We start from the raw sequence: 22,936 nt of genomic DNA, 5'->3' as shown, positions 1-22,936 counted from the left end.
GATGAAATACTTCTACCTGAATAGAAATTTGATCAGGACCCAACTTACATTTACAGAATATACTATGAGATTCTTATAGAATATTCTGTGATATTTTCAGTGGCGGCAAGTGGATAAACTCTTCATATTATATTACATCTAAAAGCCAGCAACCTTTCCACGGCACACTGTATCTTAATATAACGTTAGAGTCATTATTGGTCATTACTGGCAAATAAGAGGTGTGTTGGTTATAGAAGCCTTAGATTCAGTTTGCAGTTCTGCAGAAAAACATGCGAAAAACTAGGAACTTTTAAAAAACTGACCACAATGCCACAGTTCCTTAACACAAGAATAACACATTGACATATATTTGGATTACTCATTTTTGAACAGCATACAATATACTTCAGCAACACACTGACATAAAAAAGCAGTCAATCCTTTAGCTGAAGTAAGAAACACATTATTTATCAGAATAAATATTATTGCCCAAAAGAATCAGATTATTTGAATGTTTTCAGTGAATTGTTATTCTTAACTACAGGCAAGGACCTGAAAATACAAAAAATCCTTGGGTTTTGTAGGGTAACTATTTTATTCAGACATATTTGTTTAATTTCTATCCTAAATTTCTACACAGTGGATAGTCTCTTATACTAAAACAGGTACAAGTTTCTTTTCATCTGATTGTTATTTTTAGCTAAGAGAATCCAAGTAATCCACAATATGTCTTACCTAGTAATTCATACAAAGAATTCAGAATAGATTTCCATGCTTCTCCAGCTTCCCTCCCAGCTACATCTGCAAAATGAGCTGCACTGCTGTATACATTCAAGCGATCAATACATTCAAGAACAAGGTTGATCATACCCTAAAAACAGAAAGGCTCAGATTATCGGAGGAAAATCAAGCAAAGAAAGAAACAAACAAAAAAAACCACCACCATGGCACAAATACATAAGATTTTCAGAAATCTAGGAAAATAAAGAACCAGCCAATAAAGTCAGGGTATGTAAAACATAAAAATATATTTGTGGAGTCAGACAAGTGGAATCAAACAAGCAATCCCTACGGAAAAGTTTTTTTAAAAAAACAGCACTGATACTGAATTTACCATATTGGGGGGTCAAAATAAGAAATAAACAGTGTTCCGGGCATTCTACTCCAGGAGACATTTAGGCATCTGACTAATTACAGCCAACCATCAGTACCAGAGAAATAACAGAGAATATTAGACAAAATACTTAAAGCATACTTATTAAACTGTAACATTCTCCTGTATCAAGAAACGAAGCTATAAAGAGAAGAAATTAATTCACATAAAAGGAGTAAATTATAGTCAGAATTCAGGGCATATGCTCATATTAGTATCTAACTTTTTTTTTTTTTTAAGGGGCCTTAAATGTATTTCCTGAAATATACAGGAAAATCAACAGATCTTAAGACATTATAAATATAGCAAAGAGTTTGACTCCTATAGAACAAAAACCACTGGAAGCATAATCTGTATTAGATATCAACACCACAGACACCGTGAGAGAATACCTGCAGACAAAATGGTGCAAAAAAAAAGAGTAAAACAGTTAACTACCTCTTCCTGGAAGAGGTTCTGGCGATTCTTCAGTGCTCGGAGCCTGTTTTGTTTGTCTTCATGCTCTAAATGTTCATCAGGGGGATGAAAGTAGCCAATCAAGTCTTGAAGGCTCAGACTGACCGACTCAATAGGTAGATCTACTGTGGAAGACTTCACTTTCTTGCTGAGAGCATCAAGGCCCCTGGAATAAGATGCAAAGTCTCCTGGGTACTAGGAAAGCATTTATTTTACCTTTTTAACTCTTTGTTGGATTAAAAGCAAGCTTTGTTTAGATTTCAAAGCTCATTTTCTGACAACTACATAACTATTTAACAATGATTTATGTCTGCCCAATTCTCCCCTTAATGATCCACCCTTCACTTCCCACACAGCCCTAGCAAACAACCACAGCATCATTGCCAGTCTTTCCCATGACTGGAAGTATCACAAATGTTGTTTCCAGAAAACAAGCTCTCTTATTCTACCTGTGCATTTAGCAATTTCAGAGGCAGAACGAAAGATGAAGGTAAAGACAAGATATTGTAAACCTCTCAAGCAGGTCCCTAACCTGCCCTTAAGCCATCTTCAGTGCTGGAAGATCCAGTTCTCCCAGACAGTCTGTCCCAGTACTTCACTAGCCTTTTTGTTTCCTTGATACAGAACACAAGCTTGGCCTTGCCCATTGTCTCCTAGAAAGAGAAAGCAGGCTATTCTCCATGTTGCACCTACCCTTTGCAAAACTGAATCCCAAACAAACCCTGCAATCTAATTTCCCCTCACTGCTGTGCTCTCCAGACCCCTGTTGGTTTTTTTCTCCTCAGTTTAAACCTCATATGTTTTTGAACTGTAGCCATTGCAGATGAAACCTCACCAGCACTGTGCAGTAAATGGAAGGCAAGAGCTTTTCCTTGGGGTCCCTGGGGAAGGCAGTGGCTGAGCAGGGGGGCTGCCCCAAGACAGCAGGATGCCCACCAGAACCTTCCGGAAGGAGAAGGAGGGGCTGCACGTGACACAAAAATGGGGTTACTGGGGGCCTGTAGATCCACCAGCCATCCTTAGGGGAAAGGGAAAGAAAACGCACTCCTGAAGATGTCAAATAAACTCCACAGAACTTGGCATGAGGCGGCCTGGCCCTCAAGCACTGGGCAAAGAGCAGCCCTGAAAAAAACAGCCTACCCTGGCAGCACACAGTGTGGAGAGCAGGATGTGGGAGCTTACTTGACACTCCAGATTTCAGTTTGGATGCATTCTCAATTCTGCCATTGTACAAGGTTTCTCTTGCTAGCTTATGCTCAAGAGATACCTAGCTACAGAGCAATGAGAGCCTTTCTGTATTCACCAGTGCTTTAAGCTGACCTAAAGACTGCTGAGCTTCATCTGGCACACTTAGACATGCACTCCCCCAGCCCCACTGGGTTATCTCCCCCATTTCTTGTGTTGAAGGCACTGAAGGATCCTGGCAACCTGACCCACACCTGGGGTGGTTTTAGGGGGAGGTTGTTTGTTTTGATGTTTTCTTTTGTTGTTGCTTTGTTTTTTAAACAGGCATGTTGCCCCCATATTTTCATCTCAAATTTTGAACTAGGGCTGAAAGACTTCTAAATTTAGGAAATATTATAAATTTAGTAGGAGTATTTACTGACTAATAATAAAAATCTTTTAGAGTAAGTAGAGTAAGTAATACAATGTTTCAAAAGAGATAGCTGTAGAAGTTATCTTTAAAACTACTTTTTTTTTTTTATGTCTATGTTATCAGAAGTTGTCAGCAATTTTTCTACTGACTTGACACGAAAGAACTGGACTATACACTTATGGAATAAATTCAACCCTTTCCAATTCAGCTTTTTCCTCTTGTAGTAACATTCTGCCAAAACTAAATTGTTAAACACTACCTTGAATTCGCTATGCATTTTGTATAAATTTTTACTGTAATTTAGCAGTACACCTTGATTTGTGAAACCTTATCATTAAATTGCCTTTCTCTGTCTTTATCTTTTATGGCATCCTTAGAAGATCCTAAGGAAACGTTTTATTTACAAAGCTACCTAGTTCTTGGATTTCTAGTAGGCAACTCTTCTAACATGTTTTTTTCTGTTATTTTAGTATCTGGGTAAATTCTTTTCAACAAATTGACATGTCTGTATCTTCAGATGTACGCTGATGTGGGACATGGTTTCTTTAGGTCACCATGTCCCACGTGGTCTTGTCTTTGAAAAATGAGTTCCTATGAAATGCTTATTATTCAATATAGTCTTATCACATATTTTTTTCCTAATGCCAACAACAGTGATGAGCGTTGCATTTTTCCATTACTCAAGTCACAAAACATTTGAGAATTAGCATTTTATCAGTATTACTTAGGAGAAGTTTGGAGCAGGAAAATAAATGCAAATTTCATAGATCTTGCAGTATTCTTAGGAGGCTAAAACACAATAAAATAAAACATTCCACATGTTACCAAATATTAAAGAAACTAGTAGCATTAAAAGGAAATGAATAAGGAAAGTGTAAGAGGAGGGTAGAAACAAGGTATAACAATACATGTAAGAAAACTGGCTTGAGACTTTGAACTTCAGTGTATTTGCCTTGTATTGGTTTGCAGCTGCACAGTTATCTCATTCTTCCAGACAAAGTTATCAGTTTTTTTAAGCTACAGTGCTTAGGTTTTTGTTGTTTTTTGTTTGTTTGTTTGTTTTGGTTTGTCTGTTTTTTGTTTTTTATAAAGCTATACTTAAAAAAGAAAGAGCTAAATGATGCACCTCATGGCCTACAGAAAATTTTGGTCAGTATAATCTCCCCTTTGTGATTTGTTTCCATTTTCAGTATGTTTAAACATTTAAATCAAATTTAAACAATAAAGTAATATTAGATCATAGAAAAAGAAATTGGACAATACTTCTTAAGATACTTCTTTGCTGGTATTCAGTAAAGAATTGAGAAGTACTCATCTGTTTTGCTATGTTTTTCTGAAGATGTAACAGTGCTCAGTTGTATTAATAGTCACTTTAAATACACCCAAAGAGAAAAATAAGAAAAGGAATAAAAATATCATTTTAAAGGCGCACCTTATAAACCTGTTGAAAAGGAAGACTGTACTACGGATAACACGTGCTGTGCGGGATTCTTCATGCTGAGATCTGGACAATGTTAAACCGTCATCCATGTGACCTTCATGGTGCATTATTGCCTGCAAAACAAAAATAAGCCATCACTGCAAAATTAATCTTGATTCACAAATAAGAAGTATGAAAACTCACATAGTAAGTCAGGGAAGGAAATGAAGAAGTCATATAAAAAAAGTCAGAGATTTAATTGAAAACAGATAATCTGTATTTTACTTCCTTGTGTTCAAAGACACACTTGTACAGAGCCAGCAGATCCAGAGCCATAATAATCCCAAAGCCACAGCTTCTGTTAACAACATACTTTATAAATATGTGTGTGCCTGTGTTTATATATATATTTATACATATGCAAGCATTTACGTATACATAAATACATTCATAACATATACATAAATACATTCATATATATACATATATATAAAAATCAAAAGACTAAAGGGGTTGGTTTGTGGGGTTGTTTTGTTCACTTTAAAAGCTCTTCCTTTACACAGAAGCAGATCCCTCAAGGTCAGACAAGATATTAAAAAAAAATAATAAAATAAAATAAAATAAAGAGGCATTCTTTACTAGCCCAACAATTCTACCGGCTTCTTTTCTGACTATGCCTCAAGTCAGAAACTAGAATTATTTTAAACAATAACTATATAAATTAATATTATAAATTATATGTATATAAAACAATGTATCCTAAATGTATATTATTTTTATATAAAATATCTAAAGAATACATAAATGTAGGTGTGTGTAGATAGATTATACACACAAATTATATATATATATATATATATAAAGTTATAAGGCATAAACTTCTAAGTATACCAGATGTTACTCCAGCTTTATGCTTCTGGCGTGTAGAACAGTCATGGAAAATACTACAGGGTGAATAAACACTACATTATCTCTGGTAAGAATTGTAACGTGTCTCCTTATTTTCTTTTCATAAAAGAATGCAAAAACATATTTTTCCTTGCTGAGAAATTTTCCTGAAAGTTGAACATTTACAATAAACACTAGGACTAACGTAGCTTCTGGAAGATGTATATACGTATGGGAGAATCTTTATCCTGCCTTATTATCCTAAAATAATACTAATCTGCTTGATCACGGTTGGTATTTGGGACTTGAAACCAACATTGAGCATTCTAGCACAGAAGGTAATATACTCAGAACATAAAAAGTAAAGACTTTAAATTTAATGTCCCCTCATTCCAAACTGCAGCACACTGAAGAAAGAAATATTAACATATATTGCAGGCTATTACTTGTATTTTAGTTTTCCATCAATTGTATCCAGATTTATCCATGTTTGTGGGTTAATATCTATTGGCAAGTAGATATGTAGATGTTCAGCTTTCAGTTTGGGAAATAAGTATATCACACGAATTTGACTTTCAGTATGCAACTGAAAAGCCTTTACACTGAAACAACGAAATGCTAAAAATATTTTAAAACTAGAAATTAGCTGTTTCCTGTAGTTCTCTTCATTTTCCCTCTCTGCCTTCTCAGACTGTGATTGAATGAAATGCATTCCTATTTACAGTCTTACCTTGCGCTGCACAGAACCCATTCTTACAGACTTTGCATCAGCAGACTGGTACGTGAGCCATAGGCCCGTGTCTACATGTTGTATGAAGCATATTGAATCTCCATATTTAATTTCAGGTGCCCCCATTCCATCCACCTCTTTTCTTGTCCCTATGTCCAACTTTTCCTGAATGAGGAAAAAAAAAATATTTGAGAACAATTACTGACATTAATATTTGCATCAAATATTGAATACTTGGCAGTTTTCAAGTATAGGATCTATAAGAGTATGTAAGAGTTTTCTTCAGTGAAACAATTAAAAATTGGTGGAAGTGTAACATCTAGTTACACATTTAGGGAAAAGACAGGGATACAGATCCCATTTGCGTAAAAACGTGGCTCATTATACTAGGAGAGTGTATTCATTTCACCTGCCTGGGAAAGAACTTGTATCGTAATTGACAGTCCATGTCATTACTGAGATATTACTGAGCTTACAAAACAACAACAAATACATTGAATTCTCTAGCTGAATCAAGCACTAAACTCCAGCAGGTTTTTCTCCTCCTTTTCTCTTCTTTTCTTTTCTCTTTTTCCTTCATACTGGGAAAGATGAACACCTCATAGCAATTTATCTCCAGCTGTCACAGAAAGACTGTCTTTAGCCTGCCACTGTGTATTAGCCTATTACTGCCTAACAATAGGTTCAGTATTTCCCGAGAAAAGAAAACCATTTCACATTGGTCTGTTGACATGCTGTAAAAGAAGAATGTCATGCCCATGCATCAATCTAACTGATGTCCTATAGAGACGGCAGGTATTTCAGAAGTATCTAGCTCTTACAAGAACCAACTGCTTTCCCACACACATCAGTTTACAAGACAAATATCCTATGCATTCAGGTTCATGACAGATCTCTTTAATCTCTCCCAAAGCACATGGCTCAACTTGATATAAATCTTGTCTGCCTGGTCTAGTTGTAAAAACCACAGGTAAGTATGGACAAAAAATGCATTGCAAAGGATCTATAGCATCTTCTTAACATTAAGAAGGGCATTAATGTAGCTATTCCCAAAACTTCTCAGGGGGTTTTGACCTTCACTGCAGGCTGGGTCTACCCATTCCTGAGGCTGTAACACCAGCTCCAGTTTAGTCAAAAATCTTCTCCACTGAGTGTAACCAAAAACCTTGGTTAGCTCTGATTCACGTGATCGAGTCACTGATGTAAAAACTACTCACAATTCTTATGGGAGAAAGGGAATACATCATAATTGTTGCAGTTGAAACCGAGACCACAGGAATAGTGCAGTTGCTGTTTCATTCACCCTTTCACAGCTTCAACAGAGCAGAGAGGCTTACTGGTGCAATAACTGCAGTATTCTGCTTCTATAATTGCTCACCCATGCCCAGACAAGAAGCTGCTTAATTTTAATTTTTAAAAAGAGTATTTACACCATACACATGTACCATGAAAATCTGGGGAGACAGCTTCACCATAAAATATGACAGAGACTGGGTTTTTGAAAGGAAAACATAACAAACTCTAATTTATTAAAGGAATTAATATTAATATAAATTAATATATATGCTTATATATTATTATATATAAATTGATTTATTTATATATTATATAATTAATATATATAAAGTAAAACAAAATAGTTTTCATAATAAATAGTTCATGCTACAATTAAGAATGCATTTTGAAGAACTTAAAAGAAAAACAAGATAAATTAATATTCAGGTGGACCTGTTATTATAATTTTTCATAACTAAGCTCCCAGAGATATGTTCATCAATTCAGATTATTAAACTGTTCTAGGATATATATGTTAATTTCACTATCTTGTAAACATCTCACCTCCATAAATGCTTAGTCTTATTAAAATCCTGTTCATTGATAGATGGTAATAATTGATTTATTAGTAAATCTGATACCAATTACCAAGTTACTATGTGCTTCTATTTAATTATTAATTCATTATTTTGTTCACATTTTCTCCAAATGTTGTATTAAATTGTTTCAAGAGCAAGCACAAGTAACCTTAACAAGTAACAAGTAAAAGCAGCTGGAAACTGAAAAGCTACTTATAGTAGGACATTGCACACAAATAATGATGTAGGAAAAAAAAATAAATTAGGTCCTGCTATCACATGAAAAAGGGACAGCCTGATTTCAGGTGCAGTGTTTTGAATCATCTTCATAACTAGAAGGTAACGTGAGCCTGTGTGAAAGTGCTGTGTTTCTACACCTTAAGATTATTATTTTTTCTAATGTCTTCTCACAACCAACTTCTTAAGATGTGATGATGTGAATTCACAAATTATCTCATATAACACTGTCAACATTATTAGGGATTCTTAATTTTTAAAGAATATTCTGTACTTCCTTATATCTACTAAGTATAACAGAAATTGAAGGGGTTTGATATTGCAACATTGATTCCACGTTAAATTTATTCATGTTAAAATTATTTAGAAAAGAAATTGCAGTGCCAACAATTTGCCAAACAAAATCCCTGTCCTTGCTTATATAAGTACACCGACAACTCTGCATATAAAGTTTAGAGCCATGAGTGAGCCCCTTCAGTCACATTCAGTTGAGCTCTTTCCTGCAAGATAAAGAGTACAGCCAGGAAAGGATATGGTAAAAGAGGTATTAAATGTAGGTGAGAAAATGGAAAGCTAGCGGATCGTGTAGGGACAGCAGGCATCAGAGCAATCTTTTGGGAGCCTAAAGACCTTCAGCTATTGTGGGGAGTGAACAGAAACCAGAAGTGCTTATATATTAGAAGATTTGAGTGGAGTACTGGGTTCATGCCAATAAACAGCAGGTATTTGAGAAAGTACATATAATGAATCCATCTAGCTATCTACTTTTAAAAAGTTCATCAGTGAAAATCAGGATCAAAAAAAAAAAAAAAAAGACTGAAATAACAATGTTATCGTTTAATAATTGAATATTGGTATGGACCTCACATGGTGCATGTTTCCAGCCCACTACACTCTTACTATAACCTGTCATTACAAAAGCACCTGCAATGTCTTTCCATAGGATATTTCTAAATAAAAACTTCCGTTTTGTTTGCAGTCTAGTCCCATTCTCAGACCATCAACTTTTTATACACAAATAAAGATCAAAAGCCTTCTTTTCTTACAGTAAAATATAAACAGGAGCAATTGTTATTAGCAACAGTCTGCAAACTGCCTCAGTGATGCAAAGCAATAAGAATACACTGGAAATGAACGGATTTATTGAACAATGTGCCAGATTTTCTCCAGAAGGACATATTTGTTATAAATATCATTTTTATTTCATGCATACAAGAATACAGGCCAATCCCCCCACATTTTTGTGGGCGAAATGGGCAAAATCATTTTACATGATTTTATCTTAATGTCAAACAAAATTATTCTATTAAGCCTAGCCTTAAATGTGTTATTTGGCTCTAATATTTCTCTATAATTCCTTTCAATTTTCAGAAAAGGACTCAAGAGATTAAGGCTTGTCCTTTCAATTTTATCTTTTGTCATCTGACCCAACCTATACCTTCTGTGGCACACTTTCAGGACTGACTGACATTCTAGAAGATCTCACTGACTGGAAAGAGCAAATTCATGACCACTTTTTTTAGCTGATATTAATATATTTCCTTTTTTTTTTTTTTTTTTTTTTTTTTACAAAGAAACAGGTGATGACAAAAATACAAGCCATAGATTTTTTCAAAAATTTATTTATCTCATTCAGCTGAAAAGATGATGGAGACGAAAAGTGGATTGTATATATAAACATTTTTCAATTAGGTAAAGTGTCTTATTTCAGTGCAAAAGTGATAATAAACTAATAATTTTCTTTTAATCAAAGAAAACCATCAGTATTTAGCAAATAAAGAAATAAATCTACAGAACATAATCACTGCAAACTTGAATCTGCAAAACAACTATATGTTTGGGGCAATAAATTGGAGAAATCTGTGGGTATCACATGCTCTGTAAAGACAGGCAGAATTAAAAAAAAAATACTCCAAATTTCAACTGCATGAATGCCTAATTTAATTCTCATATAATGATAATTATTAGAGTAACAATGAGGGCATAAAACACAATTCACAGAAAAAAAAAAAAGAGAATAAACTTATCTCTTCAAAATATCCTTGTCTTCTGAGTGCTCTTTGTCTTGTGATATCTTTAAGCTTTCATATTTCTTTATTTTGCTGAATTTAAAGAATTTTAACTTGTAAGAAGTTCCCGATCTACTTACTTTTTAACTTCTACATCAGAATGTTGTGTTTTGGGGAGAAAAAAAAAAAAAGAGAGAGAGAGATGTGTATGTGTGTGTTCACATATGTTACTTTGAGTACCTGAGAAAAGTGTTCTGCTCTGGATATGACATTACTAAAAACTTGAGCTTTCTGGTTCTCTCCCACTTAATTTTTAAATGCAGCACTGGCAAACTACTGTGTTTAGTATGATGTGTAAGTCTCCTGCAAATAATACAGTTAAAAATAACAATAAATGTTGACAATTTACATTTCTTCTGAATCTTCAGATTTAGAGGGGATACATTGTCAGTATTTTCTCTGCAAACGTGAAAGCTGCTTTTCAATTGGCAATTGAAATTATCATCTTCTAGTTATTCTCCTATCTTTTTTTAGTTATTAATTATACTCAGTTCTTTTTTTAATCAGTGAAAAGAGATTGGAATTATTACCAGTTATGATTATGCTGCATTGATTCCATACCTTGGAAGAACGAAAACAGAATGCCGTAGATTTTACATCTGCTTTCTCTTTGTCTGTAAGAAGAAGACTCTTGTCATCCAGGAGACTTAAATATTTTCCTGTTGTTATATGTCTTAATCTGAATGGCTGTCCCCATCTTATGTGGCTGCCACTCCACCTAAAAAGTTCAGAAGAAATGTTTTGTTTTTTAAAACAAGATACAGAATTTAACTCTTGAGAAGGATATTCTAAAGCATATTATATTACTAAATAGTCAGTAAAAGTGTAAAATTACATGTCGGATTATCAGCAAGAAAATGACTACTTTGTAGCCACCTCTCATAAAACCACTCTAAAAACTATAAATGATCTTAACCTCTTCCTTTGCACAGGCTGCCTTAGTTCAGACTGAATTCCTCCTGGGAGAAGATACAGACAGCCTGAAGAAGACCTGCTGTACTCCAGGAGCTTAGATCACCCAGTTCTCTCTCCAGCATTTCATTTACCAGCAGACAATTAGTTCACACTCCCAGAGCACACTCCCAGCAGTCAGCACACTTTATTTATTGATTGTGCAAGTAACCTATCTAATCTGCAAAAAATAAGTTTTTTAAATGATCAAACAAAGACTGGCCCAGATTCTCTATTTCCTATAGGCAGAACTGAAGGAAGAAAGGTAAAGATTTTCTATCTAAGCTCCCTGAGAACTGAAGCTGAAATACAGACTGTGTTTTTTTAACTTGTTGCCTCGAACTGAGCCCCCCAAAACTCTGATCTTCTGATTAACTGTTGAAGAGAAATCCATGTATAGATTGCTATGGCTTGCATTTCACTAGGCCTTTCCAGAAGGGTTCTCAGAGTTTCTTTAGGTTGGGAAATTGCTACAATTAGGATGTTTTTCTAGTGACGTATCTTCAGAAGTTCACATTTCAGATGTACGTAAACACTGCTTATATAGGTACTTATATGGGTTTAATTCATTTTCATTTTCCCTCACACATATATTAAACCGCTTACTTATTTAATGCAAATATCCATTTGTTTAAGCATCTCTCTTAACTGTTGGTCATACTGTATGCCAAGTATGCAAAATTGATTTGGCAGACATCTTGAAAGTGGCACAATTTTTCAAATGCAGGAGCCATATCTGGCTTCTGTTTTGTAACAAGATTTATTACATTTCAATATTAAAATTCTAAACCTTTTATTTATCATTTTAAAACAGGCCAAAAGAATGAAGGTTTTTTCCCCTTTACTATCTTGTTTTATAAATGAAATATTCTCTTGAGTTGAGGAGGGAAGACAGGAAATGCAGAACCTTTGCATCTTAGAAATGTGTTTCTTTTTTCCCCCACCTTCTGCACAGCAAAGTTAGTACACTCTATAAAAGTACATCTACGTATCAGTGTTCTAGCACAATTTCTTCTGCCTTTCAAGTAAGTAAAATGTCAAGTCATGAACCTCAGCTACTGCATTGTTGTGTCTGGAAAAAAAAAACATCAGTTCTCCTCCTTTCATATCACGGGCCATGTTGAGGAGCTACCTTTTCTCTAGTCTGACTCAATTTGGACCCAATAGCTGTGGACCCTAAAAAAAAGAAAATAATAAATGTACTGCAATTGAGCCATGCTCCTAGTTCATGTCTGTACAACAGGAAAAAGAACAATTTGTGTGCACTTAGAACAAAAGCTTTCTGAGCAGCAAGTATCTGGTCAAACCATTTCTGACTAATTATATTCCTTTTCTGCAACATGAGGATACACATTCCTGTCACTTTACAGGAAAACAAGCCCTGCTACATGATAGTATCTGGTGTTCCATGGTAGGCCATCAAGGAGGCAAGCATGAATACACATGCAGACTGCCTTGGCAATTTTTGCAATGGTTCTTGACTATAAGGGAGAGAGTTCAGAAACAATGATTCCTGCAAAATCATATCAAATTAACAGAATCAATATTATATTTGCCTGTCATTTCAGGAAGGACTCGTACTGATGGAAGGCTTCAGGTAGGGATATACGAATAGTCATGTGCCTGCAGTTTGGCAGTGAATGTATACAGCCATTTGAATACTATACAAGAAAATATGTAGGTGATGGACTTGGAGTGAGTGTTATTTTTGGGACTTGTTTTATATATATAAATTTTCTGGGAAGAAAGTTATGTTCTGGAAAGAAAGATTACTACTACCATTGCTTAGTCATTATTCCTGTTCCTCTCACAATTTCTCTCAGTCACGTGTTAAAATATTTATACACTTCAGAAGTTTTTATACAGTGCCTGTCAAACTGAAACCCATGACAGTCTTAATAGAAACCTGCAATTTCTCAAATTCTCACATTCTTCTGGCACCACTGTTTACTAGAGAAGTACTTGCTACAAGGAAAATAAAAAGCCAGAAATCTTTCTACAATTTCACTCCTGCCACTTAAGGACTCTCAGGGCCAATTTTAGTTCAAAGCAAAAATGTCACTGCCCTAGCAATGACGTTTAACAGCATGCCATTAAATAAAATGCACACAAAATAGCATCCTTAGAGCATAACCTTCTCCTAAGCTGCCCTGATTTAGTCTCTAAAAGCAATCATTAGTCATTAGAAATTTCACAAACACATACTAAAATAAAATTTCAGTAAAAGTTTACAGTGCATTTTTCATTATTACCATTATAAATAAATGTTTAGAAAGCACTACTCCTTGCTATCATTCCAGCATTCTTGCAAAGTAGCTTTTGTTGTTTGTTTGGTTGTTTTGTTTGGTTGTTTGTTTTTGTAAATTTTTGCCTTGCAGACATTCAAATAGCTTAAACAAGTTAGAGGTGGCACATGTATATTATATGATTAGAACTGGTTTTCTTTAGAATGTCATATACTTTTATAAAAACAGAAAATCGTGAGATCACTGATAGCTATAGCAACTTAAAATAAAATTTAAAAAGCAGCATGTGTAGTGGAAAAGCTGCAATATAAACACACGCTTTCTATGGTAAGTTAATTTTTTGTGAAAGTGATATACCACTTTTTGAGGAAGATTTAGTATTATCAATCCAGTTTTACAGCTATCAATAGGATTTTATAGGAACACACTTACTGTACTAAAAGCACCCCGTTGAACTGACTTCTTTTCTGAGGGAGGTTTTACTTACGCAACTCTTAGAGTCTCTAATCGCCAAAGAGAACGTGCATGAATTGACACAGCACCACCTTCGTAATGGACAGTTCTGAAAACCAAGCAAAGGCACATACTAAATGTTCAGCTTTTTTGTATAAAATCATTGTATTTGCTTTACAATTTAACTACATCTCTCATCTTAAGGCATCCAAGACAATTACTGCAATTGTCACATTCTCAAGTTTATCATATACAAAATCAGGTCTTATCAATTAAGCCTTCAGACGTAGTTCCTCAAACAGTTTTTATTTCAGTTGTCTTCAGTATCCACTATTGTGATACCCATAAAAATGAGGTTTGTATGGTGTTCTCTTACGCATCTTTCTTACAGTTGTTTTTTTTTAAGGATAATGATTGCAGGAAAAGACAAACAAACAAAAAGATAATTACAATATTTATAGCTTCTAAAAGAAAAAAAATTATCAAACAATAAGGATTTGCGATCACTGTATACAGTTTACATGAAAGGCAGCATTTTCTAAGAACTTACACTGTCAAAATAATTATACAATTTATTACACTGAATTATGAAGAATCACCTGTTTGGTGTTATATTTGATTATCTTATCATAGCACCCAAGGTTTCACAAGCACAGTCTTCACACATCTCACAAGTTAACAGCTTCCTATTTCCAAATTTTGATATATAACTACCCCTCTAGTTCTTTGCATATATCCATAAATCTGAGTGTCTTTTTAAAAAACGGTGAACCTAAAAAAAAAAAGTTATTTTTTCCATTATTCTAAGCATAGATATACAATACATATTAGATCCATTCAGATCCACAAAATGGATCACCAAGAGCACTGCATTGGGTAACTTGGCTTCTCTTTAGAGCAAGCACTGAGGAGTCTGGTGGATATTAAGCGCTGGTGCTCCAAATTTAGGCAGCCATTCTTTGTACTGCTGCCTGCCTGCACCTTTATTGCTACCCTAAACCACTGCCAGAATTTTAAAACCCAGGCCTTTAGTTTGGGAAAATGAAAAAATGATTCACATATGCAAAGGAATGCTGTCACTATGCTTATCAGATCAAGCATGCAAGGAAACACTTGCAAGTGTATGGCCCAGTTCTACAAATCCTGGAAGAGTTTAAGGATCGAGTAAACGTTGTGATCTTCAACCAGGATAGGACACTGCCAAAAACAGACAGAGGCTTAACTTTAGAGAATATCAATGCTGAGATTTGGGGCATTTCTCATTGTTTGTTAGAAAGATTTTTTTTAATAGTCAGGCACCTACTTAGGAGCATAATAGGATTTAGCTTCCAAAGCCCTCCTGTGGATGTAATCCAGAGGCATTGATTGCTTAGTACAGAGAAAAAAAACACTGAAAGACATCATTCAAAACCAAAATAGTAAGTTAGAGTATACTCCTCTGTATAGCCAAAATACAAAATAAATATTCCTCACTACAGAATCATTCACACTGAGTATTCATGAGTCATGCATAAATATAACCATTAGCATGTTCCATGTATGAAGAAAGAGTTCTAGGTGCATATATAAATATGTTCAAAATCTTCCCCTGGATTTCATAGACAGTATTTTCTCCACTTATCTTAGTCATTTGCTGCAGTGGTTATCTGCTAATAGCAGCTGACAAATATTAGTAAGCCTCTCATATTTCTCTCACAGAAGGGAACAAAACTCAAAGTCAATCTTATCTTTTATTGAAATTGACCTTCACTAGTACAGTAAAATGCAAATGATAATCTGGTATTCAGCTGCTTCACTATTCAGACACTCTCTTCTCTGCTGACATTTGTTTAAATTTTTGTTTTACAACTAACAGACTGGGTTGGTTTTGTAAAATCAAAATAATAACTAGATCAGATATCACCCAGTTGTTTATGATTACATCCTGGCTTATGTCTATATGAACCTCACTGACAAAAATGCGTTCAGAATTCTTGCACTCATGTACTACAGGATTTTACAATTTTATTTGGCAGTTTTCCAGTCACTAAATATACAAGAAATCAGGTGGAAGCAAAGGCTTAAATTAATCAGAGTATTTCATTTTTAAGTTGATACCTTGTTACTTTTCAGGGATTAAAGTTTTTCTCACATTGGAAACAGAAGCTGTCACCACTTTCTCCAAGTACTTTTTTGAAGTGAGCTTTGGATTATACATAGCAGTGGGATCACTGTAATTTAAAACATCTAAAAAACCTCCCGTTGTGAACTTAAAAGAATGGTTTCTTATGGATGAAGTAGCTTTCTTTTATGTGACTGTCCATTCGTTATTTTCTCTGTTCTTTCAAAGGGTAGTTATCCGTCTTGGAATGGTCATGTAAAACAAAAAAAAAAAAGGGGGGGGGGGGCGGAGACACATAAGGGAAGAAATCCTAAATACAAACTTGCAATTTGTTTACCAAAGAGAAGGAAAATAAATAAATAAATAAAAATAAGACACAAGCAACCAAAAAAAATCAGATCCTGGGATTGTCTCCTATATCCATATGAATAAAGGGGTATAGTAGCAATATGGCATGCTACAGCAATCTAGAGAAGGACCAAAAAAACTGTAGGGCTATGGATCAAGGAATCTACAAGGAAGTAAAAGCAAAAGCCCAAAGATTGTGATCAAGGATGGAGCTCCAAGACTTCTTATAAGCAAGACAAAAAATACGTCCTGAAAAACAAAACAAAACAAACAAACAAAAAAAAAACGCTCCCTATCACAAAGCACTAAAATCTAGCAATCTAGCCTTTAGCTGGATATTGTTTCCTTTATGGAAAATGTGAAAATGTGGAAGTTAGGTTTGAGTGAAAGATCTCATCTTCTAGTCACCTTGCCATGTTGCCCAACAGCAGCTGAGTAAACTCATAACCTAGAAACCTTCATACCTTTTTATTTTGTCTAAGAAATCTAAGGTACATTTCTTACTCCTTTCATTGAAATGAACATAGTAAACTGCTCTGAGAATGTTCAAATCAACTTCCTTAGCAATGGTTCTGTATAAAAACGTTATTTGATAGGATGCACCTAATTTCTGTTTATATACTCTAGACAACAGCTCTGGGCTGAAAAGGAAGTATGATTTATAACATTTTAATCCTTTCTGAAACTGGCAGTATTAAGCCATAGATACTGATATTACTAGTCAAATGAGACATTGCTTCTAATGACATGTGAATAACCAAAAAAAAAAATCTCTTTGACAATCAGATTAATCAGAGATTCACAATGATATGTTGGAGAAAATAAAATGTCAGGTTGCAAAGTGCACAGAAGATGCACGCACATGTCTTGCCAAACAGTAGAGAAGGCCTGTAAATTACAAAAGCTTAGTATGAAATTATAAATAATGTAAATGCATGAGGAAAGGAAAAATAAAAGCAGAAAAACAGAGGACAACAAGAGCTACAATGAGTCAATCTTCCCCTAGAAGGCTCAAGATAATTTGTACCTTCTTAGCCACACCCATAACACTAATACTTAATATTTTTTTCCTCTTCTTTCCAAAATACTTTATTTCCTCAATCTACATTTATGGACTAAGGATAATAACCACTTTTTTTTTTTTTTTGTGAAAATACCTAAAAGAAATTGAGAATCTTTGAGCATGTTCGGTTCATATTTACTATAAACTTTAACCTAGCCAAATTGTTGGTGTAATGAAGTCATATTCTGTCTGACCTATGACTGTACATTAAACTTAAAGCACCAATTCCTTCCTCGATATGTCGTTAATCCATTTAATCCCCCTTAACGTCAAGAGTCACAGGAGCAGGACCTCGCCAAGTGCCTCGTAGGGCCATGATCAGAGCTGCAATTACTGCACCATGGACAGCGCACACTGAGCAGGACAAGCACACCAGGACCAACTCCTTGAGATACCAGCCAACTCAATCGGGGAAGAACTGTTCATTCCATTGAGATTACAAATACACAAGCAAAGGCTCAAAACAATAATTTGCAAAGGGTACCAAAAGAAAAAGCATCACCATTTCTGCAGGAAAAAAAAAGCCAATGAAAGCAAAGACTATCCAGCAGACTGAAGTCACTTGAAACAATTATATACAATCTCCCCCACCCCCCAGAAAAAGAAGCATTAAAAACGGTTAAGAAATTTCTCATGTTCAAAACAGGAGGAGAAGAGTGGAAAAGACTATATAGTAGTTTGGTTTCAAGAAACAAAAAATTACAACAAGGAAATCCTTGGGGTCTGCCTCAATCCCCAGACGCGATTCACGCACCACTTTTATCAGACCAAATGATGGGAGCCAGGCCACAAATAATGAGGAAAGAAAAGAAGTCAAGATAAATGCAGGCTCCCAGCTAATGTGCTGTCATAGAATTATCCCCTGGCTTTGAAGATAAACAGTATCAAAGTAATGGGCAGGAACACCAAGCTGATTATACCGTGTTTTCACTTGCATATCTACAACTATATCGGTTTTTTAATCTACCTAGAAATGTTTCTGAAATCTGAATTGAAGAGCTACAGAAACAACACTGCAAAGTTTAGGTCTAGCTTGCTATAGAAGACTAATGCGTTTTAAATAATAAAAACACAATTTAAAGATTCTACACACAAGGCTTTAAGCACTGTCCTTAAACAAGCAACATACCTAATTAGAATTAGAACATGCAGCAAACCGTATTTAATTCAGTGAAATTGTACATACTTAACCTTATGCTTGTTCTCTTTTTGTACTTCATCAGGGTCAGAATTAATGAAAACTGCCAGGGTCATGCCCAGACTCCCTGTAGTGTTTTAAAAACAATACCACTATTTATTTTCTAGTGTAATATCAAATAAACAAAATATTATCACATCAATATCTCCATCTGCACTGCATCCAACCAGAATGTTTTCTAATAATGAAGCTAACTAACTAAGCCTAGCAAGTTCAGGTGAATCTACTTAAAACTGCTTCCCAAAGGAAAAAATACATTTCTGAGTGGACAGAAGATCCTGCAGCATAGTGGTGAACACACCACTATAATTATTAAAACCTGTATTAAGATTTCTGATCCTACCTACATCTTTTTGAGGGGAAAAAATAGTTCAGACAATCAATAAATTATTATTTTACTGTTTGTCTTGAGTTGTTACTTGCAAGAAACTGTTTAAATCAGTCCTCTGACTCTCCCATTCCACAAATACTTGAAGTTTAAAACTATTTATAGTTCAGAGATGTAATCTTTGAATCACAGGTTACTGGCATTACATCAAAAGCTAAATATCACTGCATAAAATATAGTGTTATCAGAGAGAACTGCAGATTTTTCAGCAATTTTGATAAAATTCAGTAGTAGAGCAACATCAGAATGCTTCTTCCAGGTACCAGCTTCACTGGTGCACACTGAAGTGCACCAAAACACGACAGACTTGGCAATTAGCCCAGACACTTTGCCTCTGTGCCTACCCCCATTGTATGCTGCAATCTGCTGTTGCCATTGCAGAAGGCACACACTAGAGACAACACAATACAGCTGCCTGTAAGAGGGAGAAGGCAAGAAAGAGCCACTGCCCCAGCAGCAACCCCTCCTTCCAGAACTGAGGTAGCAAAGTGAGAGGACAGTATAGGGTGGACTGTACATCCAAGAAACAATGCAACAACTATCCAGTACAGGCCAAAGGAGACTTCTGGATGTCAGTTATCTGAGGGAGGGAACAAAATCATCCTCCTAAGCCCATTCAAGCACTAGAATTGGATGCCCAGGGAAACGGTGGAGTCCCCATCCCTGGATGTATTCAGGAAACATGCTGACATAGCACTAAGGGATATGGTATAGTTATGGGACTCAGTAGGCCATGTTGATGGTTGGACTTGCAGATCTTGGGGGTCTTTTCCTAACCTAGATGATTCTGTGATTCTAACCACCCTATTATCTTGGGCAAATACTTTCTTTGCCTATGTCAGAAGCTAGCCGTGAACATTACTCTTTTTCCACTGCTAATTCTGCAGTCGCATCTCACCACTCAATTACCAGGTCCCTCTTCCAAAAGCACAGTGATTTTACCCTACCTGCCAGTGATCATGGTAGCACAATGTAAGGACTACCTGGGGGGACACACCAGCTCATCAGTTAAGTGAGGAAACAAAGTACACCTTCAAAACAAATTGTGAGAAACGGGAGAGAACTTTATATATTTTTTTATAGGATTATATCTTCCACTGTACTAGGCCTCTTCCTGTGCAGATTTGGATGACCTTGCCTTGGAGGAAGGTTTGTTATGTCCTGTAATCATTAATACATTATTTGCATTGTCACTGTATTGCAGGTCCCAGCTGTGCTAGACGCTGTTCCGTAAGAGTATAAACAGCTTGAGACTGTGTGTTTCATTTTGGACTTCTGGTAATCTCTGGAACACTTTTATACTCAAATTTATGTAACTGTATCAATGCTCTAAGAATAGAGAAAAACAGCAGTTAATTTTAGAAACTGCCTAGGAAGATCCTTCACATCAAAACAATTTATTCATTCCAGGATTAGATACCAGGTTACATGATAGAATAAAACCGCTATTTTAGGGCCATCTGATCTCTTACTTGTTTGAAAAGGCATGAGAGAAGGCCTTTGCAGAAAAATAAAAATGAGATATGGGAATTAGTGAGTCATAACAGACATGGAACTTCTCAGTGTTCCTTCACACTGGCATTCTGCAGAGCTGAGCTGCTCTTTGGGTATACACTGGAACAAAACAAGCCAAGCACTGACACAGAAATCTATCACCAGATTATTTTGAAAGGCAATGAAAGGATGACATGGAATTATTGCACTCCAAATATATCATACTTTAGCATGCCTTTTGTGCAAAAGTTGTGGAACTTAAAATGAAAGATAAATGATTTATCTTACAATTTCCTACCTGTTTAAATTACCCATATTCTTAACATCATTCTACCAGCAGTTAAATACTACCCATCAAAATAAGGTATGCATCCACCCTGAAAATTCAGAGAAGGTGTAACAATATATGCTTTTAGATGTTATTTTGAATGGGCAAGATTCATAACTAATAGATATAGAAAGAGAATTTTAAAGCAATAATTAAATTTAGTAATAAGTTAGGGAGGAGAAAATGTGGGACACAGAATGCTCCATAAAATTAAAAGTAGTCATAGATTTTAGGTTTATAAGTAAAAGACATTTATAATGGTCAAAAAAAAAAAAAAAACTTCAAAAAGGAGAATATGGACAAAAGAAATAAAACTTATTTTCAGTCTGTGAAATAAAGCTCCTGAAGAACTCCAGAATATCAAATCTGGTGTTTATGAGATACTGAGAGGCAATGCTTCTTGGCAATGCTCTCAGTAAAAATAAAGATATGATATATCTTTTGGTCCTATTTGTTGTGTACTAACTCTGCTTCCTTTAGGGCATTATGGAGCTAGGGGAAAAGGCAGACAGTGTAGAGAGAAGAATGGTCTGTTTTAAGGCACTGATCTGCAGTCTACGAAATAGGACCACAAAGATGCAACATCTGATTGCACAAGAAGAAAAAGTGAATTTTTTCCTACCTACCAACTCACCACTCTTTTATTGTGCTTTTTGTATGTTACTCTTCTTGTAAAGAGAGATTTTTTTGTGTTCTTAAATTTTTATTATTCTTTTAATTAAGAATAAAATTTTTAATTTTTGCCTAATCATTCTACAGATCTGCAATTACACTGCAATTACAAACTCCAAAGGGGATTTTTGCAGGATTTGAACTGAAATATGAACAAACACTATACAATCCTATTTATTTATCTTATTCCCAGTGTCACTTCTGGGGTGAGGATAGAAATAGTAGCAAAAAATTCCAAGCTATAATGGATTTATTACATAGTAATTAAAACAGGAACCTTCAGAGTTTTGAAATAGCTTCTATTTTTAAAAAGTAGTTTTGTCTAAAACTGGAAAAAATAGCCTGGAAGCTGTCAAAAAAAATATGTGAAACCACTGAAGTTTTATCATTAATATTTAAAAATTCATAGAAGAATTTTACGATTTTTTATGTCAGTTTCCAATCTGACTTTTATCTTTATAACGCATAACATGAAAAATACTTAATACATTTCTATTTGTGAACTGAGAAAGTTCATTGGAAATGAATGAATAGTTCTTAAAATAAACAGAACTTTCTTTATCACGGAAGTGCAGCTAGTTAATATGCTGGATTAAACAAACAAAATCATAGAATGGTTTGAGTTGGAAGTGAAATTAGATATCATCTAGTTCCAACCCCCCTGCCAAATCAACATTATTATATAGCAGCCCTCAAGCTGAAGGTAGGGATAAATCATATGACAATATCCTACTGGAGTTTAGAGTATATTTTATTAGAGCAAATAAACACACTTTCATTCTTTTCTATATTCGATTCATCCATGCAATCACTACACCCAGACCTGCCACTTTCATTATGTCTTCTCACCCATTGGGTTAATTAGTTAACTGAGAGAGAAAAGACATACTGAGCCATCTTCACTTCTCTACTTCCATTCTAGGATTCCTTTAATCAAGAAAACAGTCAATAATTAAGTTCTAGACTATCATATCAAGTACACTTGAAATCGATACCCAGATTAGTAGCCTTGAAGGACTCAGCAATAATCTCAACATACCATGTTCTGAGTTGTTATATGTGGTACAGAAAAAAAAACAATATAGATGCATATATATTTCATTCACAGTGGTTTTAAGTCAGTAAAGATTATAATAAAATATCAAAAAACACAGTAAGATTAATAATAACAGAAGTAATAAATGATGAGAAATAAAACAAAAGTGAATATAGTTTTTTATAATAAAATCATAACCACAATAACAGGGTTAACATGCAGTCTAATACATCAGAACGACACAATTATTAACATAATAGATACAAAGGTTAG

At 34.9% G+C, this 22,936-nt stretch overlaps 1 protein-coding gene across 1 annotated transcript in view; it reads right to left on the bottom strand.

The window, feature by feature from the left end:
- The window catches only part of RYR2 (ryanodine receptor 2), a 423,949-nt gene that overhangs the window by 213,507 nt on the left and 187,506 nt on the right, over positions 1–22,936 (bottom strand). The window contains exons 11-16 of the mRNA XM_083827634.1: positions 14,070–14,144; positions 10,947–11,103; positions 6,227–6,391; positions 4,621–4,742; positions 1,574–1,757; positions 718–853 (exon numbers count right to left, since the gene is read on the bottom strand). Of these exons, the coding sequence (XP_083683760.1) occupies positions 718–853; positions 1,574–1,757; positions 4,621–4,742; positions 6,227–6,391; positions 10,947–11,103; positions 14,070–14,144 (839 nt within the window). The remainder of the gene's footprint in view (positions 1–717; positions 854–1,573; positions 1,758–4,620; positions 4,743–6,226; positions 6,392–10,946; positions 11,104–14,069; positions 14,145–22,936) is intronic.

Source organism: Anser anser (assembly GCF_964211835.1).
Source record: "Anser anser genome assembly, chromosome: 3".
NCBI lineage: Eukaryota > Metazoa > Chordata > Aves > Anseriformes > Anatidae > Anser > Anser anser.
Note: the sequence above shows the minus strand (reverse complement) of the source record. Positions and strands in the feature narration are given on the sequence as shown.